Raw genomic sequence first — 17511 nt, 5'->3', positions numbered from 1 at the left:
GTGGAGGAGTGTGGGGCCCGCCTGGTATGTGCATGACATCCAACCTGTCCAACAGGTGCACCCCACCATGATGGTCAAACCAAGTAAAAATCAAGCCAGTCAAATCGTCAGTTAGGCCTCTCCATGAGAAACAATGTGCACCACACAAAAACCTCCGAATTTGCATGCAGCCCACCTGATGATTGGATTTGCCTGACTCTTTTTTTTTTTTTTTTTTTAGTTCACACTACACTGTTAGCCACGCCTGCTAGGGATCGATACCAAGACCTCAGTGTTGAAACGTGGTATCTTTCACTCGGTCTCCCACTTGAGCTATGGACCGGGGTGTCTAAGAGGTATGTTTGGCTCAGGTGCGTTTGTTTGCGCAAAAAAAAGAAAAAGAATTGCAATTGCAAGGCTGATAAAGTGCAAAATAGCCAACTTGCAAAGCTCACATTGTGTGCGTCGCCCCAAAATCCACTTGCGCACCCAAACGCACCCTTAATCATTTTACAAATTCTGTCATCTTTTTTGCTTGTTGGTTGCACCAAATCACCAAATCCAAACACACCCTTACCTGAGTTTCCAATCCCTATCTGATATTTGGTGAAACTACCTACTTGTTATACAAAGTATATTTTTGTAAATTTAGATATGCCATCCAATCCATTGACATTGACTCTCCACATCAAGATGAATCCCATCCATTCACATAAGATGAAGGTACTCGCCGAAAATCACGCTGTCCTTGGTGTACCACACCACGTAGACTATGGTGGGTGAAGTGACGAATGGAAAGCGGCCCCACCATAAAGACTTCAGGATGGGATATGCGGTCCACGGTGTTATGAATACGTCATCAAAACCATTCATCAGGTGCTCTCCCACCACGATTAGCGGACACCAGCACTCAAGAGATTCCAAAATTCAGGTGGGCCACGACAAGTGAATCTAGACTGTAGGTATGGTTGTACATTGCTTCCCATGCGTGTCCCACCTGAATTTTCAAAAGGTATGGTTATTTGGCATGTGGGGTTTGGATTCTACTTACACATCACAGTGGGCCCCACGCCGCTCAAACGTGTGGCAATTCCAGAATGCATGTGATACTATATAGGGTGGGCCACCATGTAAAATCACATAGGCTGGACGTCTTACTGGCCGATTAGTAGCATGATGGTGGGGATATCAGAACCGACGATCAGATGCTGATCATTTGAGTGAGAACCTAGTCAGGCTAATGACTACTTGCAAGAACTCTAGGGTGCCAATGTGCCAGGTGCAATGTATCTGGGCGGTTCATCAGGTGGGCCGGATTGGCACCAAGGTTGATCCGGTCACGGTGAGGTGGTCCACGTGTACACTGTATGCCATCTGTCAATCTCGGGACTGCCTCATCTTCAGCGGCGTAAGTTTTAATCCGCGGCATCTAAACTACTGGACCTGCCTCATGGACGGCTTGGATGCTCTGAAAGCATACTGTCGATGCAGTACGGTGCGGAGGACAAAGGGTCCATCACGTTCATGAAGTCAACGATGTATTTTAAAACGTCAGTGTCTGAAGAGGTTTGCACGGTCCTGATCGCCTGTTTAATCATGGGCCCGATTGACCCTCGTGGCCCACCTAAACAAAGGGGTATGTAGATTCCAGAACCATCGGACACCCCGGATCCTGCCATCTGTACGGCCCTGAACGCGGGCCCCACCTTGATGTATGTGTTATATATCCACGCCGTCCATCCGCTTTGCTAGCTCATTTTAGGGCATGGTCCCAAAAATGAAACAGAGACAAATCCCAGGTGGACCACACCATAGGAAACGGTGGTCATTGAATTCCCACCATTGAAAACCTCCTAGGGTCCACCGTATAATGTTTGTTAGCCATCCGACCTCTTAATTAGGTCACAGAGATCCGGATGAACAGAAAACGCAAATATCAGCTTGATCCAAAAAATTTTGTAGCCCACAGGAAGTTTTTAACGGTGGAAATTCAATCCTTACTTTATAATCACCTGAGATTCAAATGAGCTGGCAAAACTGACAGACCAACGGGGTGGATATACAACACATACATCGAAGTGGGCCCCACAAACCATTGGACGGCGTGCATATCCAACACATACATCTAAGTGGTCCCCACGGTCATTGCCCCACCCACTTGGCTGGATCTGAGGTTGCACCGAATCTACGTTCCATCGAATCAGACCTTAAACTGAAATCCAACTTCGTTAAGAATATTTTTGCATGTTACTTCATGGAATATAAGCATCCACCTGATGGATAGGACTTTTTTAAAGAAAATTTATTATTCTGATTCGCAACTAGATTAATCTAACTATGGTGGGCCCAGAAGCTGGGCCCACATGTCGAAAGCATCATCACCGTCTACTAAATCATTACATAATAAGCCATAACAAATGTCTAACAATATGATCACATGCCATGGGAACTAGGGCTGTACACGAACCGAGTTAGCTTGTACGTTGGCTCCACCCGATTCAAAAAAGTTCAGTTTGAAATTGAGTTCGAGCCAAGTCGAGTTGGTTTTTTAAGTTCAAAAAAATAACGAACTGAGTTCAAGCTTGACTAAGCTCGACTTGACTTGAATCAAACTTAGTTTGGTGACTCGATTACTATGATATTGACGGTACTGACCAAGTATTTGATGAAATGACTCGGTGAAGTGTTAGCCGGTGGTAAGGAAGGTATGCATGTGAAACAAATACATTTTTTCTTGATTTTGATACTGCATACAAGGTAAATACATGAAAAATTGGTGCTGTTGTTTTACATATAGTGAGAATATGAAGGTGTAGTTTATGTGTTTGTGAAAATGTTACATAGGCAAACTCGACTCAATCTTGGGTCAATTTGGCCTAATCTACTGGCCAAACTGAGCCGAGTCGGCTGGTCAACTTAAGGATCAAGCCAAGTTCAAGCTCAGGTCAACTAGTGGATGAGCCAAGTCTAACTATGCCAACCTCGACACAGCTCAACTTGGTTCAACTCATGTATACCTCTAATTGGAACATATCGTAATTACCAACCCTATGTGTGGGCCCCATCCGTCGTCTGTATGTGAAATCCAAACCGTGCATCTGGTGCAACTCTCTATGGGAACCGTCAATCCCAAGTATCACTCCTAAAAAAAAAAAAAAAAAGGTGGGACACACTACTGGGAGAAATGGACAATCACCCCTAAAACATGTATGCTTACAAATTTTTTTTTTTTTTTGGAAATGCCTTCGTTTCGGTGTCCCGTTCATCCCATGGTCCGAATCTGATGATTGGGTTGGATAACACGTGCACAAGACGGTGGACCCCACTTGTAAATCCCATGGAAAAATTGAAATAGATTCTACGGTCTCGATGTAAGGGTCATGGTGCACCCCACCCAGTACTTACAAATGATATCCATGGTTCGTTGATCCACACCGTTAATTGATGTATAAGGACTTCTGTTACCAACTCGCCTTTTGTTCGAGTGTCATGGTCGATATCCATGTTGCATGAGTGCTTACTAATCTAGATCGTCCAAATACTGGTCCCCCACCGTAGCCCATCTGAGCCATCCACTCACTGGGATTTTAACCATCAGATATGGGAACTGGCCATTTTTCTTTTAGATTGAGGTTCGAAGGGTTGTTTATCCGTTACCATCCGGTTGTTTTTATTTCAGGGATTTGGCCCGTGATCTGCACGGTCAGGATAGGTGCAACTGCAGGCACATGTAGGAGTTATTTGATCTGGCGGAGTACGATACTTCATACTCAGGAACTCGAAAATTGTGCACGTAGCATACATCAACTAAAATCAGACCGTCTAAATTGCACTATCCACTGTAGCTGAGCCACTGCCCTAAAATCTGGTTAGTTGAAAAATCCTAACATCTGATAGAGAAATGATCGGATAAAACATAGGATGCTGCCACATCGTGTTTCTTGCACCCCACATGTTACACGCGTATCAAATCCTAGCCGTTCAAAAATGTGGGCCCCGCTATGAAGATTAACTACAGTGTAACTCATACTGATCAACTCATCCGGGCCACACACGTTTTACATAAGTTCAGATCGTTGGCCACCCATTGACTTTTGATGGTGTGGCATGGTTAGGTCAGACTCTTCTTGCACGCCAAGTAATACTCATGATAGGCCCGCCTTTTGTACGTTTCAGATGTCCTACACGTAGGCAGGAAAAACACCATACCATGCTATGGTTGTATGGGACGCGGTTTGGCTGGGAACCCAACATCAGCCAGCTAGCTGATGTCAAAAGCTCTGTGGGCCCCATCATGATGTATTTGGTTTATCCACGCCGTCCATACGTCTTTACAGATTATTTTATAGGATAATACCAAAATTTAGGGAAATAAACATAACAAGTGGACCACACCACAGGAAGGAATGGGGATTGAACGTTTAGCATTGAAAACTTTTTGAGAGCTATAAAAGTTTTGGATCAAGCTGATTTTCATGTTTTCCTCCATTTAGGTCTGTGTGACCTTATGAACGGGTTGGATAAAAAATAAACATTACTGTGGGCCCTAGGAATATTTCAACGGTGGACATCATTCTCCGCACTGTTTCCTGTGGTGTGGTCCAATTGACCTTTGGATCTATCTAAATTTTTTGGATTATACTCTAAAGTTATTTTTAAAATGGATGGACAGCATGGATAAAATATATACATCAATGTGGGCCCCACAGAGCTTTGGCATCAGCTAGCTGGCTGATGCTGGGGTCATCAGCTAAACCCCGTCCGGTTGCATGTGATCATTCATAAACGGGAGGAAGCAATGGCAATTGATCTTGGTATCAGGACCGTGGATCTAGTGGGTCATCACGCCGCTGGGCCGTGTCCTAAAAAACCAACACAATCGTAGATGCCAGTCACCAATAATCAAGCTGGAAATGGCGATCAACGGTCCACAAATCAACAAGCACAACTCACAACCATCAGATGGATAGAACCATCCAGTCATCCCCATTCTTCGTACATGGACCATCTAGAAGACGTCCCACGAAAGCAACGGTCCATATCATATTTAAAAAACCGGTGGGCCCCACACTCAACGCACCTTCCACGGAAGACCCCGTCCATACAAGCATTTTCTTTTCTCAAAGCATTTTTGCATTTCAATGCCTCCAACCCTTCTCTCTTTTGGACGCTGCAATATAAAAAACCCTCAAAAGCAGTTGCTATCTGTTTTCTCTTCATTCCCATTTCTGCCGCCATCTTTCCAGATTAGGGTTAGGGTTTTGGCCCAAAAGAGCTTCTTTTCGTCCTCCTCTATCTCTCGGTGGTCCGCGGCGATGGCAAGTGACGGACTACAGGAGGTAGTGTGGCCCGCGAGCAGAGTGCGGGACACGTTCATCAGCTTCTTCGAAGGGAAGGGCCACGTCAATTGGAGCTCCAGCCCTGTCGTGCCGGTGAACGATCCCACGCTGCTTTTCGCCAATGCCGGTTCGTGTTTTTTGCCTTCTTCATTCTTTCTCTGTTTTTGTAGTTATGATTTTTGTTTCTGTGTGTTGCAGTTTTTGTTGTTTTTAATGTGATTGCAGCGGTTTTTTCGGATTAGTGTTGGAATTGTTGTATCAATTGGGATTCTGCTTTTAAAAAAAAAAAAAAACTTTTTGGTTGATGAATGACAATTTTAGTAAGGGCCTGTTTGGGAAGCTTGGAAAGTATTTTGGTGGAGAATGCTTTCCAAGAAAATGACATTTTCCCTTGTTTGGGAGTTCACTTTTTGTCAGAAACATTCTCTCTCTCTCTCTCTCTCTCTCTCTCTCTCTCTCTCTCTCTCTCTATATATATATATATATATATATATATATATATATTCATGGAAAGAATGCTAAAAAATCCCAGCCCTTCTGCTGTTTATTTTATTTTATTTTATTTATTTTTAAAACTTCTGTCCAGATGGTTTCTTTGAAATAACTTTCTCCAAGCTCCCAAACACGACCTAAAGAAAAAACAAAGAAAGTTTTAAAATTGAAATTGGTGTATTGGCTACTGTATCATTCACCACCTATATAGCGCTGAATTGGCCCACATTGCCCTGAATTGGGCTAATACAGCTGTATTGTTCATGGACAAGACTGGTGCGTGTTGGCAATAGTTACTGGTTTCAATGATACTTTAAACGTTGGATGCAAGGGGGTGGATTAAAATAGACATCTCTGGGACTATGCAAGCACCCGGGAGCAAGCTAAGCCTGGACAGAAGAAGAAGCAGACGCACACCACAAACACTTTATACATAATATTTTTGGCCAAAATCCTGGGATCTCCAGGGGGCGATGGAGATACCAGAGCATGGCTGGTCCAGACATGATGCCCCATTAGCACCCGTTCGCCTAGCCATTGGTGACCAGTGGATACCTACGGTTAACACCCCTATAGCTAACTTAATGCAAAGCCCAGAAGGGGATTGATGCAGGACAAAATGATCTAACCTATAATGATGCCATGAAAATTAAAAGACATTAACTAGAGCAATGGAACGATAAAATAAAGCTAATTTACCATAAATTTAGAAATTCATGTGTCCAAATCCAAGCCCACTACAATCCCGCATCGCGAATCTCATAAAGTACTGATGACCGGGACCTATGGGAGATAGAACCCTCATCCTAGCATAGGGTTAAATCTGAATTCAATGGAAATCATGTGTCTTGTAAGAGTTTTGGCGTGTTAGGGCTGTTTAAAGGCTATGGAATGTGGGAAATGGGTTTAGGGCATCTAGGCTTAGAGGAATTAGGGTTTCAAACATTAGGGTTGATGTTTTGAGAGGTTTCGGATTATGATATCACATTTTGAGTTTAAGGGATTTAGGGTTTCTAGAATTGGGAATATGGTTTTAGGTTGTGGGAACTAGGGATTTATGATTTGGATAAGGGATTTTAGAATTTGGGAAGTTTAGGGTTAGGATTTTGGGGATATTAGGATTACGGTTTTTGTGATTTAGGTTTAGGGTTTTAAGGCCCGTCTGATCTATGGGATTAAATGGTATGAAATTGCATTAGATGGGATCAACACCATTATTGCACAATGATTGCATGTCCGGAGTTTCCTGCTTGAACGCGTATAGCGCACGGAAGGTTCGGTGCGGGAATCTTGTGGGGTCCACTTGTGATGCATGTTGAGAGATCCACTCCGCTCGTCTGGTGCGTCATAAGGCGTTTGATTACTATCCCAAAGACAAGGCATATTTGTTGATCAATTGGGCTGCACTCCATTGTAAAAGTGGGTAGTGGAATGCCTACCGTTGAAACTTCCTTTCTTATTCTTTTTCCTTTTTTTTTAAAAAAAAAAAAAAACATACGCACAAGCACTGGTGTGAAAGCTTCACATGTGTATTGTTTATTGGATGGACAACCCAAATACCTAGCAATGGACGGTCGTGATGGCTGGTAAGGAGCTTCAATTGTTGCTATGTTATTGTCCAAACTGTGAAGAAGAAGATGTGGAGATGTCAGTGACGCAAATCTTGCTCCGGTGGTAGACTCTTAGGAGTTTCAACTCTTGGTCAAGGGTTCGAGCATCCATAGGTGGTGAAATCCCACTACGGTCAGTGATGCAAATCTCCAATTTTGCAATGACTGAGTGTCCCTCTCGCAATTTCCAATTTTGCGAGATAGAAGACTTCATTGTAGACCAAGTGGAATATGAACACACAAATGATCCAGAAGATGATGAGCATGAACTTGAGGAAGGCCTCGATGGCTTAAATGAAAACAAGTTATCATTAGTGGTCAGAAGGATTCTGATAGCACAAAAGGAAGAGGCCCAAGAAGACTGACTGCGAATGAATATTTTCCATATACGAGTATCGTGTGGTCGAAAGGTTGTCAATGTCATTATTGACGGAGGCAACAACATGAACTTAGTCTCACAAAGCATGGTGCACAAGTTGAAATTGAAACCTCAAACGCATCCCAAGCCATACGAGATTGCGTGAGTGAATGACACATTCATTCCTGTGACTAAGAGGTGCTTAGTCAACTTCTCTCTGGGTCATTATGAAGAATTGCTTTGGTGTGACATCATTCCAATGAAGGTCACACATATTACTGGGGCGCCCGTGGATATACGACAGGGATGTAACTAACAAGGGTCGCAAGAACGCATATAGCTTTATATACAAAGAAAAGCCCGTAGCTCTTAACCCTATGAAAGATGACGAATTTAAAGATGCAAAGTCGGCTTTCACAGTGTTGAGTATGGCCCGATTCGTGGAGGAGAGTCGTGAACGTTATATATAGACTTGCAACGAAAAAGAGAAGCTCTAATAATATAAAATGACCAAACTGTCCCTAAATCCCACCACTACAATATAGGCCTTATGTAAATGGGCCATATCTCACCCAAACGAACTTGGAATTGCATGATATTGGGCTCGTTTTAAAGCTTACTCGATAGGCTATCAAATGAGACCAATTTCGTGTCATTCCAACATCATTTGGTGCCCCAAAAGGGGCCCGCCAATAAAGTGATGTAAATACAAAGGATAATTTATTAACCAAATCATGGCTTAATCTCACACTAAAGACTAGTTACATAAATAAAACCTATGAAATTGATGACCATATGTATTTTTTTAAAAAAAGAAATCATATGATTGTTTCAATAGGCCCCACAAGTTAAGTTGAACATTGATCCCATCTTATTGATCATCAAAACATTGATTTGGTCAAGATCAACAATTAAGACAATACGAATGATATAATATACTAGATCTTAGATTAACCAGCTTATCTGGCCATTTGGTTACATCATAACTTGTTTGCTTTATTGTTCGCAAAGTGATGAACATGGATAAACTCTGTCTTGGCGAACCTTGTAGATCTTTGGTTTCGTTGGAAATGCTTGTTAGCCTCCAAGGGGAATTTTCGAGATTTAACCACTGGATGACATTCCGCGAATCCCCCTCAAATATTGTAGGATTGTTCTGCTTAGGTATAGCAATTTTGATACATTGTAGAACTGCATGGGCTTTGTTTCCGATGGAGCACCTATTGAAATTGCACTTGAGATCACCAACGGTGGGTGCCGACACCTCTCCATAGTCTTTTACAGGAACCACTCTCTTGCAATGAACTCCCTCCATTTGGTGAAGACAACTATTGGAAACCATCGGATCCGGCAAAAAAAAAATAAAAAATCCAATCCGCTAATTCATCGTACAAAATAATCCCTTGATTTCCTCTTTCAAGTATGGGCAAAGGGTTCTTATTTGCATTTCTCCTAATATGCTTGAGGTCGTTAGTGCCAAGCCAATGTTAGGTTAGTCATTATGTTTGGAAGGTATGAGTTTATAATGTCCCGTTCGGTTTAATCCTCCAATGTTCATGCATGGAGGTTCCAGGCATGGTATTTAAAATCAGTTACGTAACGGCCGTTACATAACAGTTACGTAACAGTAACGGTCATAACCGTTATGCGTTACAGGGTTGAAATAGCCATAACGGCCGTTATAGAAAAATGGGCCGTAACGGACCGTAACGGTCCAGTAACAAGAATTTTCAAAAAATAAAAAACGGCCATAACGGCTGATACGGGTTTGTAATAGCCGTTACGATCTGTATCATAATGGTAATGGTGGTGGCCGCTACGGCCACCGTTACCGTTTTGGAACACCTTGGTTCTAGGATTAGTTGTTTGATTATGTGACAAATAACCATAATAAGGGCACTCTATAGCATTTAGATCAGAAAAGATGTCTTTTCACATTGGCTTCACTAGACGTTCAAAAGGGCTATTCTCAGCACCAAGTTTGGGGCCTCCTCTCCAAGCAAGAGTTGCAAAACTGCTTCCTTTGTGTTGGCATCTTTTAGATTTAGTTTGAGATCTGACTTCTTTTCTTCATAAACATCCTTAGTTCTTACTGTATTAGAAACCTTGTTGTCAATGTATTAAGTACAGGGATATCCCAACGTTGAATGTTGATAGTCACATACTTTTGTCTGAATTTAAATTCACAAGTAAAAAAGAAGTCTAAATCTAACTTAGTTTTGGTTGGCAATTCTATTGTAATTGTGAATGTCATGTAAAGCTTTTGAGCTGTAAAAGAAAATTTAGTGAAAGCTAGATTACAAAAAAAGAGAGCAAAGGCATAGCCAAGATAGTAAACTTTGATGGGATTGACTTCCACTAGTAAAATGCAGAAGGCCATGCGGTTTGCATCATAGGATTCAAATGATATTTGCAATATCAATATTTAAAAGATGTGGAATATATTTGTTTTTAATTATGCCTCCATATCATCTATGGCTTCATATTGCACTATTGTATATCCAACTGCCTCATAATGTGAGCAGAACTTTTGTTTGAAATGTTTTACTTTTGCAGGAATGAACCAGTTCAAGCCAATCTTCTTAGGAACTGTTGATCCCAATACTCCCTTAAGTAAATTCAGTCGTGTTTGTAACACCCAAAAGTGCATTCGTGCTGGGGGGAAACACAATGATCTTGATGACGTAGGGAAAGACACCTATCATCATACCTTCTTCGAAATGCTTGGAAACTGGTCGTTTGGAGATTATTTCAAAAAGGAAGCCATTGGATGGGCATGGGAGCTTCTCACGCAGGTTAGTGGAGGTGGACCGGAGGGTCCACAACTTTCTGAAATATATTTGGTTAATTTACTAATATTGGTGTGGATTATTTTCTATGGGTTTTCATTTTCGGTTTTTATGGTTGTGTACATCATATTATGCCATAAATAGTTGTAGAATACTTAGATTAGATGATCCTTGTGTTTCTTGATTTGGGTGTTGATGATTTTATCTTTCTTGGTTCCTTTTAAATTTAATCTGAATATTTGTCAGATTTACTCATCCGCATGTCATTTTAACCTTTTTGTGGCTCTGCTGTGAGATTCTTGTGTGAATCTAGACCATATCATCCAGTATAATCATGCTTTTAAATATAGGTTATGAATTATGATACAACACATTAGTCATATCGTAACCATATCGGCCTCCCCCATTATGCAGTACAGGGTGGTGAACCAGTCTGTTATGAAAAAATGGTCTGTATCAGCCTATACAGTCGATGGCGTATCGCCAGCCTGTGATAATCAATATATGGCCAATATTGGCGAATTGCAAACATTGCTTGGGTCCCCACATGTGCCCAGTATCGCTCGAGTGTGTCCCTTTTCTGATGTACTCGGTATGAACTCCACCTAGTAGTTTGTGCCAACTGGTTCCCAGCTGGTCATTGTATATTACCAAACACTCTTGAAGCTGACCCCAAATAGTTGGGACAAGGCCGTTATGATTATGATTATGATGGTGTATTCGCTTCATTTGCATTTTCCGTCCACATGTATTCGTTAGCAATGGTGGCATTATTTGGCAATATGCAACCCTTTTTTTCTGGCAACTTGTACTTGTAGATGTTTTTCATTGATTGTCTTATGTCTTATGTATATCAGTATTATGTCTTTTCGATATAACATGTTTTTGAATGCTAGCGATTGTAATCTTTTTTTGAACTTTTTTCTTTTTGAGAAATTGAACATTTATTAAAAACACCAAGAGGCACAACAGAAAACAGACAAAAACAAAAGCAGAAAAATAAAATACAATACGGCTCACCCTCTTGGTTAGGAACCCCATTCCCTAAAAAGCAAAAGCGTCTTTCTAACAGCAGATCCCATAGGCTGTCCTCATCCTGAAAACATGTTTCATTCCTCTCAAACCAGAACACCACAAATAAGCCACACACACGACAAGACAAGACAAGACAAGACAAGAAAAAAATCCTCCAAAGAGTTCGACATTACCCAAGACATGTTGAAAGCCACCCCAAACACCTTTTGCAAAGGGACAATGAAGAAAAAGGATGCTCAACTGATTCCTCATTCGACATGCCCAATAGGCAGACATTTGGCAGCACCATCCCTCTCTTTCGGAGATTGTCTATAGTTAAGATCCTACTATGTCCCACAGGCCATCGAAGGCCATCCCCTTCGTCGTTCAAATAAAACTTGTGTATGAGCATCTAACTGCATTATCCGACTCTCGGAACACCTCAAGAAAGGAGTGCACTGAATAGCCACCTGACTTATCCCCGAACTAAAATGGCTCGTCCCTAGCATTCGGGCAGGGAAGATACCTTGCAACAAGGAGAATAACCTCACTAGCTCCTCAATTTCATCATTGGACATATTATGCTGGAATGGGGGAAGCCGCATTCCACCCTTATCTTGGCTGATGTAGCAATCAATGACATAGATCGCTTGGTTTGGGCATATAGCTTCGCAAGGCGAGGGAATTGAGATCTAAGGGATGAATCCCCTATCCTAATGTCATCCTAGAAATTCATGTTGACCCTGCTGCCCAAAGAGATTCCTCTCGCAGGGAGAACTTGTTCAGCCATTCAAGCAATGTGTTTTCAGCAAAAAGAGTCCTTGCACATCAAGGACTCCTTTGTCCATCTACCTAAGCTAGAGGCATCATACTTTCCCGCAATAACCTTTCTCCACAAACTCTCCTCCACCCCAAATCTCCACACCCATTTTCCCACCAACACCAAATTAACCTCCTCCAACACTTTAATACTGGCTCTAGCCTCATTGTAATGTCTGCATTGAGAAGATGGTATTTAGTGAAAATAGTCCACTTTCTTATTGTGGAGTGGGCCTCCATTGTTCTTCATATCAGCGAATGTAATCTGTTTTCGTTTTCTTAGGTGTCTTGGCCTGTTTTCTCAGTGGGTCAAGTCCCTCTTTTGTAATCCTTTTTTCTTAATATAATTATCTTGTTACTTTTCAAAAAAGAAAAAAAAAAGAAAAAAAAAGATGGTATTTGCTTTGCTTGGCAACCCCTTGCAAAAGAAAATCTTTGCGAAGTTTGTCAATCCTCAAGAGAACTGATTTCAGGCAGCAGAAGAGAGACATAAAATATAGGGATAGATTCGAAAGGGCAGATTTGATAAGAGTGATTTTTCCTCCTGAGGAGAGCAATTTACCTTTTCAATGGGAAAGTTTCCTCTCCATTTTCTCAATAACTACATCCTAGAGATGATTTGCCGATTTTTCGATAATCAATTGAAGGCCCAAGTGTATAGAAGGGAATGACCCTACCTGGCATCCTAGCACCCCTGCATGAGTGGAGGCTTCCCCCTCCATTAGATTAATCCCCAATAGTTCACTTTTCAAGAGGTTAACCTTTAGACTGGAAACAAGTACAAAGCACCAAAAAATCTTGTGCAAGTTGTCCACCTTATCCTCGTTAGTGTCACCAAAAAACAAGTGTACCATCTACAAATTGCTTATGGGACAAGGGACTTGCAACACCCTGAACCTTCAAACGCTCAAACAAACCCACTGATTGCCCTCTACTGAGCATCCTGCTTAGAGTTTTTGAAACCACTATGAACACAAGAGGCGATAGAGGATCTTCCTGGTGGAGAGAAGAATAATCCCTCACTGCTGCATCGATACAATCACACGTCTCTCTCGGTCTCTCCTTCCTCTCTCTCCTTCATCTTCTTCCCCTTCTACTCTCTCTCTCTCTCTCTTCCTCTCTTCCTGCAACCTAGTCTTTTCAAAATGAAAAGCTAAGGCGACGCGTTTTTAAAAAAAATGACGACTGAGTGTCCCTGCCCCTTTAAGGCGAGACTATTCCTTGCGGATGTGCGCAATCACCTGCCAAGGTGACACGTTGTTCATCCATGGTATTTAAAAGGTCGGCCCCATCATGATATTTATGTTAAATCCACCCCAACACCATGTGTGTCACCCCATCTTAGGTCCAAAGCCCAAACATCAGCCCTATCTATGTTTCAGGTGGACCACACGATTGGAAACAGTGTACAAGTAACGCTCACCCTCCAAACTCTTTCCCTTGGTGTGGCCCACCTGAATCATGGTTGGGCCTGATTTTTGGGCCTCATACCTAATTTTGTTGTGTACTTTAATTGTTGAGTCAATGATGTCAAAATTGTTATCTTATTTATTGCAAATCGTATTAGGGGATGTTTGGTACTGAATAAAAAATCATATCGTAACTCGTAAGATTTTTTAAAAAGATTTTCTTGAAAAAATTGAAAAATATGAAAATATAAATAAATTAAAAAATAATCAATAATCCTTTCACTGTCAATATGCACCAAGTAATACCATGTTATGATCGTGTTAAAGAATTCTTATCTTTCCTTATTGTTATTATTTGTCTTTCAAGAAACTTTCCTGAAAAAATATATTAGGATTCTTTAATAATTTAATATAAGGATTCTTTAATAATTTATATTCGTGTCACCTTCGTGAATGTAGAATCACGTTGGAAAAGCGGCATTTGATCATGTAGACCAACAAAAAATAAATAAAATTTTGGTTTCTAACCATTATTCCACAATATAGATAAGTCAATATGATCATAACCATCCATAGATCAAGTTGGAGTTTCAACCAAGGTATTCCATAGCACTAATGGTGGCTGTAACGGCCACCATTGTTACCTTTACATATGGGCTGTAACAGCCGTTACGGCCCCCATAACGGCTGTTACGGTCTCTTTTTTCTTTTCTTTTTTTCTTTTTTTTTTTCTATTGAAAAAAACTCGAAAACCTATATCGGCCCCGTAATGGGCTGTTACGGGGCCATTACAGCCTTTACGGGGGACGTAACGGGCTGTTAGGGGGGCTTACAGCCTTTATGGGTCATTTTATTCGTAACGGCCGTTACGACCTTTACGACCCCATAACGTGTAACGGTTGCCACCATTACCTTTATGTAATGGCTTTTACGGCCCCGTAACGGCCTTTACGACACACCATGGTTTTGACTAGTTAAAAAGTAAGAAATTATAAATAAAAGCTCCATGATGTGATGTTGAATAGAATATATATCATTTACTCTCTTATAAAGAACACAGTAAAATAATTTACCTTTTCTAAACAATTCTTAAAGCCCCCAATAATTTAAATATATAAAATGAAAGCCAAGTGAAAATCAAACAGAAGAGAACAAGCATAATTTGAATCGCAAATTGGGATTTGAATTGTAAATTGTTGCCTATAGGATTCAAATCATAAAATCGCAGGATTTATATAAAAGGGGATTCAAGGTGGGCTTCAAACCATTTTGCTTAAGATTCGGCTCAAATTGTAAATCTTAAATCGTAGAATTTTGACAATGAGTTTGTATAATCATCATGGTGAGCCCTGTAAAAATTAAGGGTGCTATTTCTTCAAATTGTTTCCTTTGGTGTGGCCCACTTGAATCATAGATCAACATTATTTTTTGGCCTTGGGCCTAACGTGAGATTATACATTCAATGATCAGAGTGGATTTCACACATCCCATCATGGTGGGTCCCATAAAAAAAATTAAGGGTGGGCACCCCTTTGCCTACTGTTTAGAAGGTAATATATTTATAAGAAAAAATATGGGCCCCTTGAATTTTTATGGGGCCCAGCTTGATGTGTATGTGAGATCCACTTTGACCATTTGATGTGCACTCTCACATTAGGCCCAAGGCCAAAAAATCAAGTTGACTTGTGATTCAGGCGGGCCGCATTGAAGGAAACAATTTGCAGAGAGACGTCCACTCTTGATTTTTTTAGGGGCCTTTGTGATGATTATATAAAATCCACTTGAATCATTAAATGGCACTACGAAATTTAGGCATGGGGGTCCAAAAATCAGGCTCAAAATGTTATTTAGGTGTGCCACACCAAGGAAAAGTTTGGAGGGTGAGCATTACCCTATACATTGTTTCCAATTATGTTGTCCACTTGAACCACATATAGGGTTGATTTTTGGGCCCTAGGCCTAACACGAGGTCACGCACTTGGTGGTTAGCGTGGATTTCGCATAAATGTCTTTGTGGGATCCACTTGAACAATTATTCCTTGCTCACCAACTTTCCCAATGTGTATGATATTCACACGCATGACACTGATGTGCATGCATTGTGAAATTTTACACATGTCATATATTAACTCAAATTAAATCAATTAAATTGTGGAATCCATTGTCTAATAAGTCATAATCCCAAAATTATATTGTTTGAACGATCCTGACGTTTGATTCATGGACACTTGTTTGTTAACATAGGACTATTGTATATTTTTCATTCTTAACTATCTAATAAATGTCCACCAATCTCATCTGGACGATGAAATAAATCTAGTTTTCTTCTTCTTCTTCTTCTTTTTTTTTTAATAATTTTTTTTTTTATTTTTTATAATTATTATGAGACATTATTACACATTTTAATTTCAATTCTTTGCATGTCATATGTGCCTTTAAAAAAAAATTAATTGATTGTGTTTTCATACATATCTTCTATGATTAATGAATTATATGAATTAATTTTGAATGTAGTTGCATCACTTCCGTTAGACAATGCATAGTTTAGGACTCTATGTGAAGGACACTTGTTATGTGCACTTTTTTGTGATTTTTTTAATTTGGAAGTGTTTAATGATTTGTTTATTTATTTTTTTTTATTTTATTTTTAAAATCTCCTGAACTTTAATTGAAAAATTCGACCAATTTTCCAATGTTTCCCAAAAATAGTGAAACATTATGTGATACATCTGATATTTCCCATTGATGATCGATATGTTTCCATACCCCAAGGGTGCGATACATTTGTTGATACTGATACAGAAAACATTGTTTAGAGGGTAGGAAGTTATTTTCTAGTAGATGTAGGCCTATTTTAGAGATTGAAACACAAGAGTTGAGTGTGATTTGATGAACTGGAGCAAAAAGGAACTCATTTGATAATCTCTCTCTCTCAGAAAAAAAAAGGAACTCATTTGATAATTATGTTCATAATGACGATTTGTCAATTAAAATCATGAATATTAAATAGGTAAATTGCAATTTTTTACAGAGGAAAATAACGTATAATATGATAAGAAAGAGAGATGAGCCATTCTTTGGCAAGAAAATTACTTGATGCGGTTGGAAAAAAAGAATTTCAATTTTTATTTCTACATGATTGTACATCACTGCTTGTTGAACTTCAATTTCTGTTTTCTTTTGGATGCCACTTAGGTTTATGATTCTTGGACAATTACTTTTTGAAAGAAATCAGATGAAGTGCTTGCTCCAGTTATTGAATTTTTGCCCACCAATTTCAGGTTTATAAACTACCTGCTGACCGCTTTTATGCCACCTACTTTGGGGGTGATGAGAAGTCTGGCCTTGCTGCTGATAATGAAGCGAGGGACATATGGCTGAAATATTTGCCTGCGGAACGTGTGCTGCCTTTTGGTTGTAAAGTAAGTGATGTTAAACTACTCATGGTACATACTTTTTAAGTGTATGGGTTGTCTCACCAATGCTGATATTTTAAACTCACCCTTTATATCATTGTAAGTTTTGACAATGGCCTCCTTATACCGTGATACCATTGGGTTTGAGTAAGTCTCACAGGTTTTAGGTTACTTTGCAGGTCTCAATGGTATGTTGCCATGTATTTTACATTTTCATCATTGATATTAACACTGAGACCACATCTCAGATTTTAATGGAAAAAAAGAAGAATATAACCACATCTCA

General features: G+C 40.2%; 1 protein-coding gene across 2 annotated transcripts in view; it reads left to right on the top strand.

Moving 5' to 3' along the window:
• Nucleotides 1–5115: 5115 nt before the first annotated feature.
• The window catches only part of LOC131217040 (alanine--tRNA ligase), a 33056-nt gene continuing 20660 nt past the window's right edge, over nucleotides 5116–17511 (top strand). For both annotated transcript variants that reach the window (XM_058211727.1, XM_058211726.1), the window contains exons 1-3: nucleotides 5116–5445; nucleotides 10335–10573; nucleotides 17091–17231. In XM_058211727.1, coding sequence (XP_058067710.1) covers nucleotides 5121–5445; nucleotides 10335–10573; nucleotides 17091–17231 — 705 coding nt within the window. In that variant the 5' untranslated portion in view covers nucleotides 5116–5120. The remainder of the gene's footprint in view (nucleotides 5446–10334; nucleotides 10574–17090; nucleotides 17232–17511) is intronic.

This window comes from Magnolia sinica, chromosome 10, assembly GCF_029962835.1.
Source record: "Magnolia sinica isolate HGM2019 chromosome 10, MsV1, whole genome shotgun sequence".
In the NCBI taxonomy this organism is placed as follows: Eukaryota; Viridiplantae; Streptophyta; class Magnoliopsida; order Magnoliales; family Magnoliaceae; genus Magnolia; species Magnolia sinica.
The sequence above is the reverse complement of the archived record's forward strand: the minus strand, read 5'-3'. Positions and strand labels throughout refer to the sequence as shown.